Source organism: Notechis scutatus, chromosome 2 (assembly GCF_049901735.1).
Source record: "Notechis scutatus isolate UNSWTSFEM ecotype Mainland chromosome 2, rNotScu1.2, whole genome shotgun sequence".
NCBI classification, from domain to species: domain Eukaryota; kingdom Metazoa; phylum Chordata; class Lepidosauria; order Squamata; family Elapidae; genus Notechis; species Notechis scutatus.
Genome location: NC_142010.1, coordinates 65,101,566 through 65,118,074, shown reverse-complemented (window position 1 = coordinate 65,118,074; position 16,509 = coordinate 65,101,566). Strand labels below are relative to the sequence as shown.

General features: G+C 43.4%; 1 protein-coding gene across 8 annotated transcripts in view; it reads left to right on the top strand.

Moving 5' to 3' along the window:
* The window catches only part of DOCK3 (dedicator of cytokinesis 3), a 200,059-nt gene that overhangs the window by 12,684 nt on the left and 170,866 nt on the right, over positions 1-16,509 (top strand). For all 8 annotated transcript variants that reach the window (XM_087954950.1, XM_087954949.1, XM_087954948.1 and 5 more), the window contains exon 2: positions 15,604-15,687. In XM_087954950.1, the coding sequence (XP_087811076.1) occupies positions 15,604-15,687 (84 nt within the window). The remainder of the gene's footprint in view (positions 1-15,603; positions 15,688-16,509) is intronic.

Below are 16,509 nucleotides of genomic sequence, written 5' to 3'. Positions count from 1 at the left end.
TCCCAGGTAGACAGGTCATGCCCCATCAATCTGCTAGAGCTCAAGGCAATCTTCCTGGCCTTGAGGCACTTCCAGGACAGGGTGACGGTGTCCCATGTGTTGGTCATGACAACATGGCTGCCAAGGCCCATGTCAACAGACGGGGGGGACCCAGTCCAAGGCCTTGATGCAGGAAGTGGAGTGCCTGGGGAGGTGGGCAGAGAGGCACCTCCTGTCCCTTATAGCAGACCATATCTTGGGGGTTGACAATTCCCAGGCTGACTGGTTGAGTTGGACACAGGTCGACCATTCAGACTGGTGTCTTCCCTCATCCCTGTTCCAGGAGCTGTCCAGCATATTTGGAACCCTGGTGGTAGATCTATTCGCCACCCCCAGAATGCACAGGTAGGCAGATTCTTCACCAGATTTCCTATTCAGGGAGTGGAGGGGACCAATGCACTTCGGAGCAGGTGGCCCCAGGTCTCTACGCCTTCCCCCCCTTCCTATCATTCTGGCAGCTATTAGGAAGACGTTGGAGAAGGCGGAGCTACTGCTTCTGGTGCCTCATTGGCCCAGGAGACCCTGATTCGCCGACCTGGTGAATCTGTTGATCCAGAGACCTTAGAGAATACCGGCCAACAGGATTTCACTCAGCCTTACTTCACCTGGACTCCCAGTAGTTCCAAATGGCCATATGGTGATTGAGTGGAAATCTTTGAAAGAGTCCAATCTATCAGATAAGGTGATTAAAACCATTCAGGCATCTCGTAAACCATCAACCAACTGCATCTATGATACGATCTGGAAAACGTTTTGTGGTTGGTGTTCTAAGATGGCCCGGGACTCTACATTTGATACAGTCCCAGATGTGTTGATGTTCCTACAGGATGGTCTAGATAAGGGGCTGTCGCCTAACACTCTCCACTGACAGGTGGTGGATTTGGCTTTTGTCTTGTCATGGGATAACTATTCTTCCCTATCCCACCATCCATCAGTTCGCAGATTTTTGAAGGGAGCCTGAAATCTCTATTCTCCCTGTAGTGCATAGGTATCCCATTTGGGATCTCCCTAAGGTATTGCAGTCCCTGATGGGATTCCCATTTGAACCCTTAAGAACGGTGGGACTTTGTCATTTGACTCTCAAGGTGGCCTTCCTGGTGGCTATTACATCGGCCAGGAGGGTTTCTGAGTTGGCGGCTCTCCATGAGGCAAGATTTGTGCATTTTTCATGAGAACCAGGTAGTGCTCCATTTAGACTCTTCCTTTGTCCCAAAGATTAATTCTTGGTTCCACAGGGCTCAAGACATAGTCCTACCAGATTTCTGCTCCAAACCTCAACATGAGTTGGAACAGAAGTGGCATACGCTGGATGTACGGAGAACGCTCTGTATTTATGCCAAACGTACTGCTACTTTTCACAAAACTGAAGCGTTGTTCGTGTTCTTCCAACCAGCTTCCTTGGGCAGTAAGGTTTCTCCACCCATGATGAATAGATGGATCAGGGCATGTATTTCCACTGCCTATCTATCCCTGTTCTCAGCAAGCTCACTGCGTATTCTACTAGGAGTGCAGTGACTTCAGCGGCCTGGGCTACCCAGGTGCCTATGGAAGAGATTTTCAGGGTGGCTACCTGGGCGTCGCCTGGTTCTTTTATCCGGCACTATCTGCTGGATTCCTTCGCCTCTGCAGAAGCAGCATTTGGGAGAAGGGTACTCCAGAAGGTTCTTTCAGTGTCAGATTGAATGGGCCAGACGATGGCCCTCCCTTCGACATGCAAGCTTTGGTATGTCCCAATGCTGGACTCTTGATGCAGTGTTGAGGAGAAAGGGGCATTGGTAGACTTATCAGAGAACGCCCTTTCTATACATGATGCTAGAGAGTCCAGCTCCACCCTGGGGTCGCCTGGTCTTGGTTGGGGGGGTTCTTTTAATTGTTTTATATTCCAGAGACACTCTACGTCTGTCAAGCTTCTTCACTAGAAAAACTAGGGCCAACAGCGGAGGCTGGCTTTTTATAGTGGCAGACTCAGCTCGATGACATCAGAGGGAGGAGTCATATCCCAATGCTGGACTCTCTAGCAGCGTGTATAGAAGGGCATTCTCTGGTAAGTCTACCAATGCCCCTTTTGCTTCATTCTGTAACTGTAAGTGGAATTTATGAGTTCTTTTTCCTTTATAATTAATTCCAAAATCTCATTTCAAATTTATCTGGACCCTTAATCAATTTGTAACTTTCCACAGTCAAAAGTTTTAATCATCTTTTTTCTATTTATGTTCTTAAACTATTAGTTTAAACTTTCTTTTGCTAAGGATTGAGGGAAATTCACTCAGTGCTGTCAAACATGTTGATAGGTATTTAATAACTGAAAAGCAATTAACAAAGCAACTTCTGAAAGTGAATAGAAAAGGAAATATGCAAACTTAGTGTCCTTTAAAAAGGCTGACCGTGATTTGAGCAAGATAGATATTCCCTTGTCTCCCAGAGTTCTAAACCAGAAACTGCTATCTTATGGTCTTTTTGTGAGGAGCAACTGTCTGGAGCACTTGTAGGCAATTTCAAGTTCTCTCTTTGCCCATAGAGGTTTCAAAGAGCTGGTCCACTTGCTGCCTTTTCATTTCTCTGTAGTTGTCGGATTAGCTTTCTGCTAATGCGACTTTTGCTTCAAAAGTCAAAAATAATATAAATGTATCCTCATATAGTATATCAAAATTACAAGCTTAGATAAAACACCCCAATTGGCCTAATTTAGGCCAATCGGAATACACTTTAAAATAATGAAAAAAATTAACACTGGTAGTTAGAAAGTAGAGTTATAAAAATGAAACCAAGAAGTAAAATAAGAAATCATTAAATTATTATTAAAAAGAAAAATATTCAAATAACACTAAAATATGGTAAATTTACAGTCTTATTCTTACTCTTTCCTATGTTGAAAATCTAACCTGTTTAAAAATTAAATGCAAGGAACATCATCTATGTTGTAATCGGACATAAAAGGATAACAGAAATAGTCCTCTTAATAGAGGCATTTTTACTGTGAGTACTGATGTATTCCTTTTGCAAGTTAAATTTCAATTCTTAATTTTAAATAATAGACAGGATTGAGAGCCAATTTGATGTACTGGTTAAGATACAGGTTAGCAACTAGAAGACTATGAATTCTAATCTCTCTTTGATGTTGGCATCCTTCAGTCTCAAAAGACTATGGTATCAGAAGACTATGGTAATCTCTCCTTATGCATAAAGCAAACCGGGTGATCTTTGGTCAGTTTGCTTTCTCTTAGCCCAAGGAAGCAGGCAATGAAAAACCTCTTCCAAAATTTTGCCAAGAAAACTGCAGGGACTTGTTTAACCAGTCACCAGGAGCCAATACTGATTTGGAAGTATTCCCTCCCCCTCAGAAAAATCAAGATTATGAAATTTTCTCGTCTCACTTTCCAAAGATTGCAGCATAAAGAAAAAAATCTTTATCCCTTGACTCAATTTCTCATGATGGAGATTAAATTCTTTGTTTATTAACAATTGTAGAAGGCAAATCAAGAAATAGCTCTATTCCCCCCCCCCCCATATTCCAGGGGTGTTATTTGCCTGGAAAGCTGCAAGTTTCTATCTCATGTAGTTCTCCAAAGAAAATGACAGGAATCGGTCTATTTCAAATTCTATATTCAGTAATTCTATATAGCATCAGAAAATCTTCTAATTTGGCCAACTCTTGGAAATATTTCTCCGTAACAGTCACTAATTAATTAATTTAATTTCATTAATTTTTCTTTAAAACAACTGAATTTTTAATGCCTATTTTGTAAGAATTATTAATTACATCCTGATCATGTGTTCAAAATCAGTACAGTACATTAATTCCTCCTCTAAAGAGTAGATATATTAAGCGTATGTTTGTGGAAATATGGTGATTCCTGCCTGTCATTGCAGGCAATATATTGTCTATTCTGACTTTAGTATGCGTGAGCTGATTGTAGTGCAATATCAGGCAAAAATATTTATTGGGGTGGGGGAATGCTAGGTTGTATGCTTTTCCGCCAATATTTGAGTCTAAAGAGGAGACTGGCAAAAACTACTTATTCTGGGAGCACTTGTTGCAAACTTTATATGAATTGTTAGACTATGCTTTTAATTTGTTTTCAGTATAAATCCTGCACAATGTGTTGAATTTATTATTTTCTTCTCTAAAGAGAAATACCGTATATACTCGAGTATAAGCCGAGTTTTTCAGCCCATTTTTGTGCTGAAAAAATCCCTCGGCTTATACTCGAGTCAGATTCCCTCTGAAAAAAAATGGTGTGGAGTCGCTGCCGCCAGAGCGGCCCCAGTCCCGCCGCCTCGGGAAGGGAAAGGCAAAGCGCTTTTTGCCTTTCCCTTCCCGGCTGGGGCTGTTGGGAGTCGCTGCCGCCTGCCCTTCCCTTCCGGCTGGGGCTGTTGGGAGTCGCTGCCGCCGCGCGCCCCAGTCCGCCGCTGGGAAGGGAAAGGCAAAGCGCTTTTGCCTTTCCCTTCCCGGCTGGGGCTGTTGGGAGTCGCTGCCGCCTGCCCTTCCCTTCCTGGCTGGGGCTGTTGGGAGTCGCTGCCGCCGGCGCGCCCCAGTCCCGCCGCCGGGAAGGGAAAGGCAAAGCGCTTTTGCCTTTCCCTTCCCGGCTGGGGCTGTTGGGAATCGCTGCCGCCGGCGCGCCCCAGTCCCCGCCGCCCGGGAAGGGAAAGACAAAGCGCTTTTGCCTTTCCTTCCCGGCTGGGGCTGTTGGGAGTCGCTGCTGCCGGCGCGGCCCCAGTCCCGCGTCGCCTCGGGAAGGGAAAGGCCACGGCTTGGAAGGCCGCCGCTGGAGTGAAGCTGCGCGCAGAGTCGCTGCGCTAGCATTGATCGGGCGCGCCGGACGGTTCCGACCGAGCCCCAGTGTCGTCTTTGGCGCCCGCCCAGCGCCGCGGAGCTCCCTGTACCGGGAGAAGGGGAAGACAGCCCCGGGCGGGGCAGGAAGAGGAGCTTCTCCCGCCCGCCCCTCTTTCTGCGCCACCGGTGTCCCCGCAGGGACGACCCCGCCCGCAGTCGCCGCCGCTTGAAAGAGACGGGCCGGGGTGGGTAGAAAGGCGCCGGGCGCCCTTGGAGGAGAAGGTCCCACGTTCGCCTGTCTGCCCACGGATGTCAGCGGAGCTTTGCCGCTGCTTCGTCCGGGGTCTCTGGGCAAACACGTCCACCCGAGCGGGGCTTGTCGCCTCCGGCACGCAACGAGCGCTGCCTCGGATTCCCTGTCCGGTTGCCCCTTTTGAGGGCGATGGCAGTAAACTGTTCCCGTAGCAGCGGCTGCTCCTCTTTCCCGGCTGGGCTGGTGAACGAGGCTTCGCAGGGCACCTTCGGCTCAGCAATTCTCTCTCCGCCGGAGCGGCTGGTCCCGGGAGGCCGGCCCTCTGCCCGGAGGGGCTGGTGGGGAGGGGCTCCGGTCTGGCCTTCCGGCCATGAATTCGTCCCTCTCGCTGATACACCTGAGGCGCCCTGGTTGCCTTGCTGGCTGGTTCCTCCGCCACAGAGCGAAAGACGCGCTTCCTCGAGGAGAGCAGGGGATGCGGGTCCTGAGGCAGCCAAGTCCCCCAAATGCTCGCAGTCCCACCTGCCAGCCGGACGGTCACCGCGCTCCCTCTGGACTCTGCCGGCGCCTGTGCCCTCCAGAAGGCAGGAGGGTCACCCGGGTGGTTTTGTTTTTAGCAAACCTGAGAGGAGCACCAGGGTGGGGGAAAAGGGAACACGTGACTACGCAGGAGCTGTTCTGGGATTCTTTCCTGCTTCTTGTGCAATCTCACGCCCCTCCCGAGAAGGGACACCCTGACCCCCATTTGGGACTTGCGCCTGACAGGGGCCTGATGGAGTCCAGAGCTTTGGAAGTCATTCATTCTTCCAGGCTGCACATGAAGGACATGAAGAGCTTCCAGGCTCTTGAGAAGGGGGGGAGAGGCCAGCCTGATGAGGTCTCTGGTCCATCTGACCCTGGAGTAGTGGGGTAGTTGTGATTGCAGGGAAGCCAGGCAACAAATTACAACTCTGGCCTGGCGGGTTGATTCAGGAGGACAGAACCCACGTGAAGTTAACATTCAGATAACATTCAGTTAACATTCAGATAACATTCAGATAACATTCAGAGCCAAAACAGCCCCCACCCTTCTTCGGAGAACCCAGTAGTTCCCACCAAAGAGAGGGCGAGGGTGCAAAGGCTGGTCTGAACACAGCTCAGATCTGGCTTTTTAATCAGAGCCAGGGGAGCCCCTGAAATGCAGGTCCTGGGCCGCATCCTGATACTTTCCTTGGTGCTCGGGCAGAAGTAACTGGCCTGCTTCAGTCACAGTTCAGCAGAACACCCCACTAAGTACCCCAAGGTTTAGTGAACCATAAACCACTGTTGGCTCCAACAAGGGGACAGGCCAGGAAGAAGTAACTGGGGTTTAGTAAATCTAGATTCATTTTAATCCCAATCCAGATTGAATTCATACAGTCCATACAGTCTTAACTCTGCGAAGCCTCGTTCACCAGCCCAGCCGGAAAGAGGAGCAGCCGCTGCTACGGGAACAGTTTACTGCCATCGCCCTCAAAAGGGGGCAACCGGACAGGGAATCCGAGGGCAGCGCTCGTTGCGTGCCGAGGCGACAAGCCCGCCGGGTGGACGTGTTTGCCCAGAGACCCCGGACGAAGCAGCGGCAAAGCTCCGCTGACATCCGCGGGCAGACAGGCGAACGCGGGACCTTCTCCTCAAGGGCGCCCGACGCCTTTCTACCCACCCCGGCCTGTCTCTTTCAAGCGGCGGCGACTGCGGGGGGGGTCGTCCTGCAGGGACACCGGTGGGCACGGAAAGAGGGCGGGCGGGAGCTCCTCTCCCTGCCCCGCCCGGGGGTGTCTTCCCCTTCTCCCGGTACAGGGAGCTCCGCGAGCTGGGCGGGCGCCAAAGACGATGCTCGGGGCTCGGTCGGAACCGTCCGGCGTGCCCGATCCGATGCTAGTGCAGCGGCTGCGTGCAGCTTCACTCCAGCGGCGGCCTTCAAGCCGTGGCCTTTCCCTTCCCGAGGCGACGCGGGACTGGGGCCGCGCCGGCGGCAGCGACTCCCAACAGCCCCAGCCGGGAAGGGAAAGGCAAAAGCGCTTTGCCTTTCCCTTCCCGAGGCGGCGGGACTGGGGCGCGCCGGCGGCAGCGACTCCCAACAGCCCCAGCCGGGAAGGGAAAGGCAGGCGGCGGCGACTCCCAACAGCCCCAGCTGGGAAGGGAAAGGCAGGCGGCGGTGTCCCAACAGCCCCAGCCGGGAAGGGAAGGCAGGCGGCGGCGACTCCCAACAGCCCCAGCCGGGAAGGGAAAGGCAGGCGGCAGCGACTCCCAACAGCCCCAGCCGGGAAGGGAAAGGCAGGCGGCGGCGACTCCCAACAGCCCCAGCCGGGAAGGGAAAGGCAGGCGGCGGCGACTCCCAACAGCCCCAGCCGGGAAGGGAAAGGCAGGCGGCGGCGACTCCCAACAGCCCCAGCCGGGAAGGGAAAGGGAAAAAGCGCTTTGCCTTTCCCTTCCCGAGGCGACGTGAGATAGTGAGATCGTTTCCCAAATTAATTATTTTTATTTTTGAAATTTACCAGTAGCTGCTGCATTTCCCACCTCGGCTTATACTCGAGTCAATAGGTTTTCCCAGTTTTTTTGTGTAAAATTAGGTGCCTCGGCTTATATTCGGGTCGACTTATACTCGAGTATATACGGTAACAGTATTTCTCATTAAATGAATCAGTACAACTAGCAATTATGTTGCGTTATGCAAGTAAATGAAAAGCACATTTAAAATGAATCTAATTCATCTACATAGAAATATATGTGAAGAATATATATATATATATATATATATATATATATATATATATATATATATATATATATATATATATATATATATATGGTATTGTTTGTTCGGTATTTTCCCCGTCATTATAGTTGTGCTTTTAAAGTTGTAGCAACGTTTCGGCAGAATCTCATTTGCCATCATCAGGCAAATGAGGTATTGTGTTCATCAGACGAGATTCTGCCGAAACGTTGCTACAACTTTAAAAGTACAACTATAATGACGTGGGAAAATACCCGAACATAGCCGAATATCATACATGTAAGTACCCACGAAAACTTAAGAAAACACACACACACACAATATAGGTATGTAGGTCTTGGTGTGTTCGGGTCTTTTCCTGTGTAAGATTAAGAGTATCTTGGCGACATTTCGGCGAGGTCCCACTCGCCATCCTCAAGCTGGTGCTTTCGGCTTCGTGCCAGTGCAAGCAGTGTGTGATCGGAGCTGCCGTCTCTCTATAAGTACTGGTAGGGGGGGGGGCTGGTGTGCTGGGCTGGTTGGCTGCGCTGCTGCCTTTTGATTGGTTGATGGAGTTGATGTTGGTATAATGAGCTGTGTGATGGCCTTGTGAGTTTTGTTGTGGAGATTTAAGGTGCTGGAAGAGGGAGGAAGTATTTTCTTCTCTTCTGACTGCGTTTTTGTGTTCTGCGATGCGTGCATTTATTGTCCTGTTGGTTTGTCCAATGTATGTGGCTGGGCACTGGCACAAAGCCGAAAGCACCAGCCTGAGGATGGTGAGTGGGATCTCGCTGAAACGTCGCCAAGATACTCTTAATCTTACACGGGAAAAGATCCAAACACACTTAGACCTACATACATACATACATACATACATACATACATACATACATACATACATACATACATACATATATATATATATATATATATATATATATATATATATATATATATATGCTGAGTACCTTAAAGCTACAGGACATGAAATTAATTTCGAAGGAACCAAATTAATATCCAACACTGAACATTCCAGCAAGAGAATAATCAGGGAAGCCATCAAGATAGAGAAACACCCCCATAACATGAATAGACGGGACGATACCTCCCGCCTACCAGACATCTGGAAGCTAGCCCTCACCAACAAATGAGTCCCAGCCACGAAAACCAACACCAGACCCGAAACAACACAGGACACCACCGCCAATCCCCCTCATCAGACCCAGGCCCAAGCCCATCCTATAAACGAAGGACAACCACCATCCAGAAAACAGACCATGGCTGCCTCGCCAGCTGTCGCACCCCCTGACCCCAAAACCAAACAAGCTGACACATGCCAAGAACACAGACCCAGACCCCAAACTCGAACCCAGAATGCTACATCACAGCCACCCGCTCAGGATATCACATCAGAAAACTCAGGAAATTATACCACAAGAACTCAAGAAGTTGCAACACAGCAAATGACCCAGGATATCACAGCACAAGACCAAGGATACCACTGCAATAAGTCTCACAAGGTCATCACACAACCCATTACCCAAGCCCTTACTACACAGGAGGCTAATGGAAAAGATATCAAAACACAAACGACCCCAGGAGATTACAACGCAGGACCTAGGATACCACAACAAAAGAACTCGCAAGCCCATCACACAACCCATTACCCAAGCCGTTAAAACACGAGAGGCTAATGGGAAAAAAATCACTGCAAAACAAACGACCCAGGAGATTGCAGCACAAGATCCAGGATATCTCCACAACAAAACTCACAAGGCCATCACACAGCTCATTATACCAACATCAACTCCATCAACCAATCAAGAGGCAGCAGCGCAGCCAACCAGCCCAGCACACCAGCCCCCACCACTAGTATTTAAAGAGAGACGGCAGCTCTGATCATACACTGCTTGTACTGGCATGAAGCCAAAAGCACCAGCCTGAGGATTATATATAATATAATATATAATATAATATATAATATTCAGCTCTTCTAAAGATAAGCCATTGGAGACAATATATTTCATAGTATTGTATGCTATGAAATGGAACTGGAAGGATACAGTTAAATTATCTATTTTGTTTAGCAATTTTATAAATGTTTTTAATTATACCTGGGGACAGAAATAATAATTATGGTATCCTGTGAGGTCATTGAGAGAATATTTGTTTGAGATTGAATCACCATCCAAGGTGAGGGGACAATAATTCAGAAGATGTTTGAAAACCATGCACAAATTCCTAATTTATTTACAGGTAAAGTTTTCTTACCAACCATTATTCAATGATAGTTGAGAGTTCCAATGGTGTTGAAAAAATAACTTTATAATCAATGCCTTTTCGTATTTACGACCTTTGCAGTGTTGCTCTATCATGTGATCACTATTATAGTTATGTCACAATATACTTATTGATTAATCAACTGACCAAATTAAACATAAGCATCAATAACAGTAAAGTACAGTAATATGAGATAAGATACAGTGAAACGAGATAAAATTATTGTGAGATAAAATAGAATAAAATACAGTAGTTTAGAAAGAGTAAGATAAAACAGTATAAGGCAAAATAGAAGAAAACTTTATTAATTAAATCTATTGACTGTAATATATATATATATATATATATATATATATATATATATATATATATATATATATATATATATATATATATATGGATCTTTGGTTATTCGGGTTCTCTCCCGCGTAAGATTCAAAGTATCTAGGCAACGTTTCGGCGAGGTCCCACTCGCCATCTTCAGGCTGGTGCTTTCGGCTTAGTGCCAGTGCAAGCAGTGTGTGACCGGAGCTGCCATCTCTCTCTATATACAAGTGGTGGGGGATGGTGTGCTGGGCTGGTTGGCTGTGCTGCAGCCTCTTGATTAGTTGAAGGAGTTGATGTTGGTATAATGGGCTGTGTAATGGCCTTTTGTTGTGGAGATATCCTGGATCTTGTGCTGTCATCTCCTGGGTCGTTAGCCTCTTGTGTTTTAACGGCTTGGGTAATGGGTTGTGTGATGGGCTTGTGAGTTCTTTTGTTGTGGTATCCTGGGTCTTGCGTTGTAATCTCCTGGGTCGTTTGTGTTTTGATCTCTTTTCCATTAGCCTCCTGTGTAGTAACAGCTTGGGTAATGGGTTGTGTGATGACCTTGTGAGATTTATTGCTGTGGTATCCTTGGTCTTGTGCTGTGATATCCTGGGTCATTTGCTGTGTTGTGACTTCTTGAGTTCTTGAGGTGTAATTTCTTGAGTTTTCTGATGTGATGTCCTGAGCAGGTGGCTGTGATGTAGCATTTTGGGTTTTTAATATGGCTTTGAGTTTGGGGTCTGGGTCTGTGTTCGTTTGGCTTGAGTTCGTGGTCGTGCCACATCTTCATGGTGGGGGTCAGTTCGCTTCATGTATGGTTCAGAGGAGTTTGAAGTGGGTAGTGATGCAGCTGCAGTGCGGCTTCTGGTCTGTGGTCGTGTCTCATCTTCTGTGTGGGTGTGAGTCTGATTTTTACGTGGAAGTGTGGTGGTGGCATCTTGTGTGGCCCTCATGGGTGTGGGTCTGGTGTCATTTATCATGTTGGGTACTCGTCTGTTCATGAGGGCGGGTTTCCAAATGGCTGGTAAGCGGAGGTGTCATCTCTTTTATTCATGCTGTGTGGGCGTTTTTCTATCTCTATGGCTTCTCTGATTATTCTGCTGCTGTGGTGTTCAGTTTTGGCGATAGTTCTGGTATTTTTAAGGTCAATCTCATGTCCTGTGGCTTTGAGGTGTTGGACCAGGGAAGAGGTTGGTTCTTCTTTTTTGATTGAGTTCTTATGTTCTTATGTTCTATATATATGGATCTTTGGTTATTCGGGTTTTCTCCCGCGTAAGATTGGAAGTATCTAGCAACGTTTCGATGAAGTCTCATTCATCATCTTCACTCTGAGAAGCACAGAGCGGAAGACACAAGCCTGAAGATGATGAATGAGACTTCATCGAAACGTTGCCTAGATACTTCCCATCTTACGCGGGAGAAAACCCGAATAACCAAAGATCCACATACAAATACCCGCGAGAACCTCAGAAAACAAATATATCTATCTATCTATCTATCTATCTATCTATCTATCTATCTATCTATCTATCTATCTATCTATATAATACAAAAATGCAAATAGATAAAAAGAAAACAAAACTTCATAATAGATTGTCTTCCCTACATTTATCTCCAATCTGATCAAGATTGTCCTCTTTTTGTCCTCTTTGAGATGGCCTTTGAAATCAAAAGGGCAGTCTTATTGATGATACTTAGGATTGTTCCCTGCAATAAATAAAACTCCTGGATGTCCCAAATATTTTTTTAGTTTTTAAATAAGGCCCTTTCTGGAGAGTACAATTTTCAGTAAACAAGAATGTGTCCAGTCTCTTCAAAGGCTGCTGTTCCCCAAATGTACAATCTTGGGACTCTAGTTGGGATTCCATGAAACCTCCCATGTCTTACCATTGAGTCCAGTTTATTTTTTATTTATTTTATTTATTTATTTATTTATTTGATTTGTCAATTGTTTACAAGATAATAAGTACAAGTGTATACATAGTTGTGAATATATGAAATGGGTACATATAAGAAAAATAAAAGAATAAGAGAAACAATAGGACAGGGACGGTAGGCACGTTGGTGCGCTTTATGCACCCCCCTACAGACCTCTTAGGAAAGGGGTGAGGTCAATAGTAGACAGTCTAAGGTTAAAGTTTTTGGGGTTTGGGAAGAGACTACAGAGTCGGGTAGAGTATTCCAGACATTGACCACTCTATTGCTGAAGTCGTATTTCCTGCAATCAAGTTTGGTGCGGTTTACTTTGAGTTTGTATCTGTTGTGTGCTCTTGTGTTGTTATGGTTAAAGCTGAAGTATTCATTGACAGGTAGGACATTGCAATGTATGATTTTATATACCATGCTTAAGTCGGACCGAAGACGGGCGTAATTCGAGGTTTTCTAGTTTTAGAATTTCGAGTCTGGTGGCGTAAGGTATTCTATAACGGGTAGAAGAGTGGAGAACTCTTCTTGTGAAATACTTCTGGACTTTCTCAATTGTGTTAATATCACATACGTGATAAGGATTCCAGACTGATGAACTGTATTCGAGTATTGGTCTAGCAATGTTTTGTATGCTCTGGTTAGTAGTGAGATATTACCAGAGAAAAAGCAACGTAGGATTAGGTTAACAACTCTTAATGCCTTTTTGGCTATGTAGTTGCAGTGAGCTCTAGCACTTAGATCATTAGAGGTGAGTATTCCCAGGTCCTTTACAGAGCTTGGGTCATCAACAAGATCTTGACTATTCAGCTTGTATTTTATTTTCTGATTTTTTTTACCAATATGTAAGACAGAGCATTTATTTGTTGAGATTTGGAGTTGCCATATGTTAGACCATTCAGATACATAGTCTAGATCTTTTGAAGGGTAGTAGTATTGTCTGTGGTATTGAACAGCTTTACATCATCAGCGAAGAGCACGCAATTGCTCTTGATATGATCACAAAGGTCGTTTATGTAGATTATGAAGAGAGTTGGTCCTAGAACACTGCCTTGGGGAACACCACTATTGACTGGTACTGGATTTGATAGGGCGTTCCCAATTTTGACCATTTGTTTGAATCAAGATCCACAAAAAGCTGTTCTGAAATGTTGATGTATGTAAGTTGTTAAATATTTTTCTAACTGGAAGGCTGATTTTTTTGAGCCAGCCATTTCAGAGGCTTGACACATTTAAGTAGTGCAATATCATTTTGGGCAGTTGCATCAATAAATCTTTGTTTGAAAGCTTTGTTGGCCTTTAGATTTAATTGGACTGCAAAGTGGTTGGAAAATCCATATTGAGACATGTCATTTGAAAGTTGGGTGGCCTAAGCACAAGGTTGCTTGTTGTGTAGTTGCTCTTTGAAGCAAAGCTTGAGTAGTCTGTTTGGGTTCGTGAATAGGATGTTCAGCCGGCAATTACAAACTTTAATTACTAAATGGCTTTGTGTAGGGGGCATGCCCAATTCTTTCCTTATTGCTGGGGCTGGTGTAAACCTTGCTTATCAAAAGGTCACAAAAAAATGATCACATGACTATGGAACACTGCAACTGTCATAAATATGAATCAGTTGCCAACTGTCTGAATTTTGATCATGTGACCATGGGGATGTTGCATTGGTCGTGAGTATGAAAAACAGTCATTAGTCACTTTTTTCAATTCTGTTGTAAACACCACTAGTGGTTGCTAAAGAAATGATTATAAATTGAGAAGTACCTGAATTTTAAATATTATTTTCAGGTAGTTCTGCATATGATAATATTATCTGGATTGGTGCTGTTTAGACCAACTTCTTCCATGTAAAATGAAGTGGAAACTAGGGATTGGAATATTGAGGAGACTTGGCAAAAAATCAGAAATGTGCTTCTTAGAGGCAGCACTCACCTTTAGCAATAACTATTAGACATCTGGACAGCATCTGTGTTCCTAAATTTTATGGAAATTGATTTGTTCAGAAAGGAGATTTGAAGTTGACAGGATATTGGAATTTAAGATCTAGATATAGGTGTGTGTTGTAATAAATAATTTCAGCTATCATGGAGGTGATTTTTGGTTTATATATTTACATCTTACAGCATAACTATAAGGTATAGATAATAATAGAATTTTTCTTTTTTCTATTGCCATCTAAGTGATATAAATACTGTTTGATCTTGCCATGTTTGAACAAAATAAAGTTTGAACTAACCAAATTTATCCCAATTTATAAAACACACTACTTGCAAATAAAGGAGCTATACTACAGGATGAATAATTGAGGACTTGATATAAGTATCTGCCAAAGTATTATTTTGAAGCTTTTTCCTGTTGTCTGGAAACTATGTTATAGATGTATGACAGATAAATACAAAATCACAAATTCCTGAAAGATTTTCAAAATAAAAGCAGAGAATAAAAGTATAAAGTGATAACCAACACATTATGCAGTTTAAAAGCACATAAATTTAGTAAATTATTATGATGAACTATTATTTAACAAAATTCATTGGGTTAAACTAATATAATATGAAATTTAATGGTAATAAAGCAAAAAATGTAGTGTCTTCTTTGATTACTAAAATTGTATTAAAAATGAAATAGTTAAAAAATGTCAGAATATGAATATACAACTGCATTGAATTCTAGAATAGATGAACATTCATTTTCTTTGAATATTGTTCACATATAATGCAAGCATATTTGTTTACTTTTTCAGACTAATTCTAACTTGAGTCCAAGTGCAAACATTGCTTCCTATTAGTTTAATTATTCTTACAATTTTATTTGCTTTGTTTGAATTAGTTCATAATATTAAGTTAGGCTACTATTGCTTGAACTTTGGTTGTTTTAAACTAATGACATTACTGATTTTATGTTAATGAATGAATTTTTCTAAAGAGGAATAATATATATGTGTGTGTCTGTGTGTGTAATGTTTTACTAAAAAGCATTTTGATTCCTGTTAATTAATTTGTTATTGATATAAAATTATTTTGGTCTGTTTTCTAAGGGGTGGAGATTAACATGATTGTATTATATTAATCCGCATTCAATTAGGGAGGATGTTATATTTGTATATCTTAATCTTTTTTTAAAGATTCTTTTTAATGTGTTTTTCTTTTTTTTTTCTTTTTTAATATTTTGGCATTTTATATTAACTTTTTTGAATAAATGTAAAATATTTTAATATGAATGTTGTTTCTGTTTTATGAAATCAAATATTAATGTACTGTTCAACATCTAATCTTTTAACATATTGTGTGTCCCTAGTTATATGCAGCTTCCAAGGACATGTGCAGCAAGGCTTAGTTCTAGAACTAGGAGAAACTGTTCAGATCTTGGAAAAATGTGAAGGTATGATATATTGAAAATATTTTTTCTGGGGTTTATGAACTTGCTCTTTATTCAGATATCTTTTCTCTTTATTCAGATAGTAATAATAATCTGTGATCATAATGGTATCTTGTGGGTGTATTTCTGTAGCCAATGCTACATTAAATACACTGAAATATAAATGGTATATCCCCTTCTCTTGTTTTCATTCACTTGCCACCTTTTGTCTTGTAAAGAGGAGATGAATAAGATAGGAAAAATGAATTTCTGTAAAAACTGAGGTTCATTGTTTTTTATTAGGCATTGGGAAGCCAATCATGTTGAAGTTGTCTATACATTCCCCAAAAGGAGTGTATTTTATATTTTGCAAACCTATGTTTCAATAAATCATTTGTGAACCATTATTATTCAAATACTTAGTAAATCTAATCTGACTCACTTTCTATAAGAAAGATTGAAGCATTATTAGTAATCCTGTCAGAAAGGGGTCAGCATATTTATTAATCATCTGTCTATAAATATTGGAACTTCATTTTAGGGAGGGCAAGGGTGGCTTGTGATGATTTTCTCATGATAACCAGGAATATATTTAGATTTCTTAATGAGTTGCATTCTAATACATAGTCCATATTATTTAATATCAGTGGCTAATTTCAAAACTTTCTTGAAAATATTGTAACTACAGTAAAAGTTATGATAAATAAAATTGTCAACATATAACACTAAAGTGCTCAAGATATGACCACTATTTAACCTGTCTATTTTGATCACGTGACTCAGCAGTCATGGAATGTGGGGTGCTTCCTGGGTGGGGGAGGCCATTGGAGGCCTAGTACAGATCCA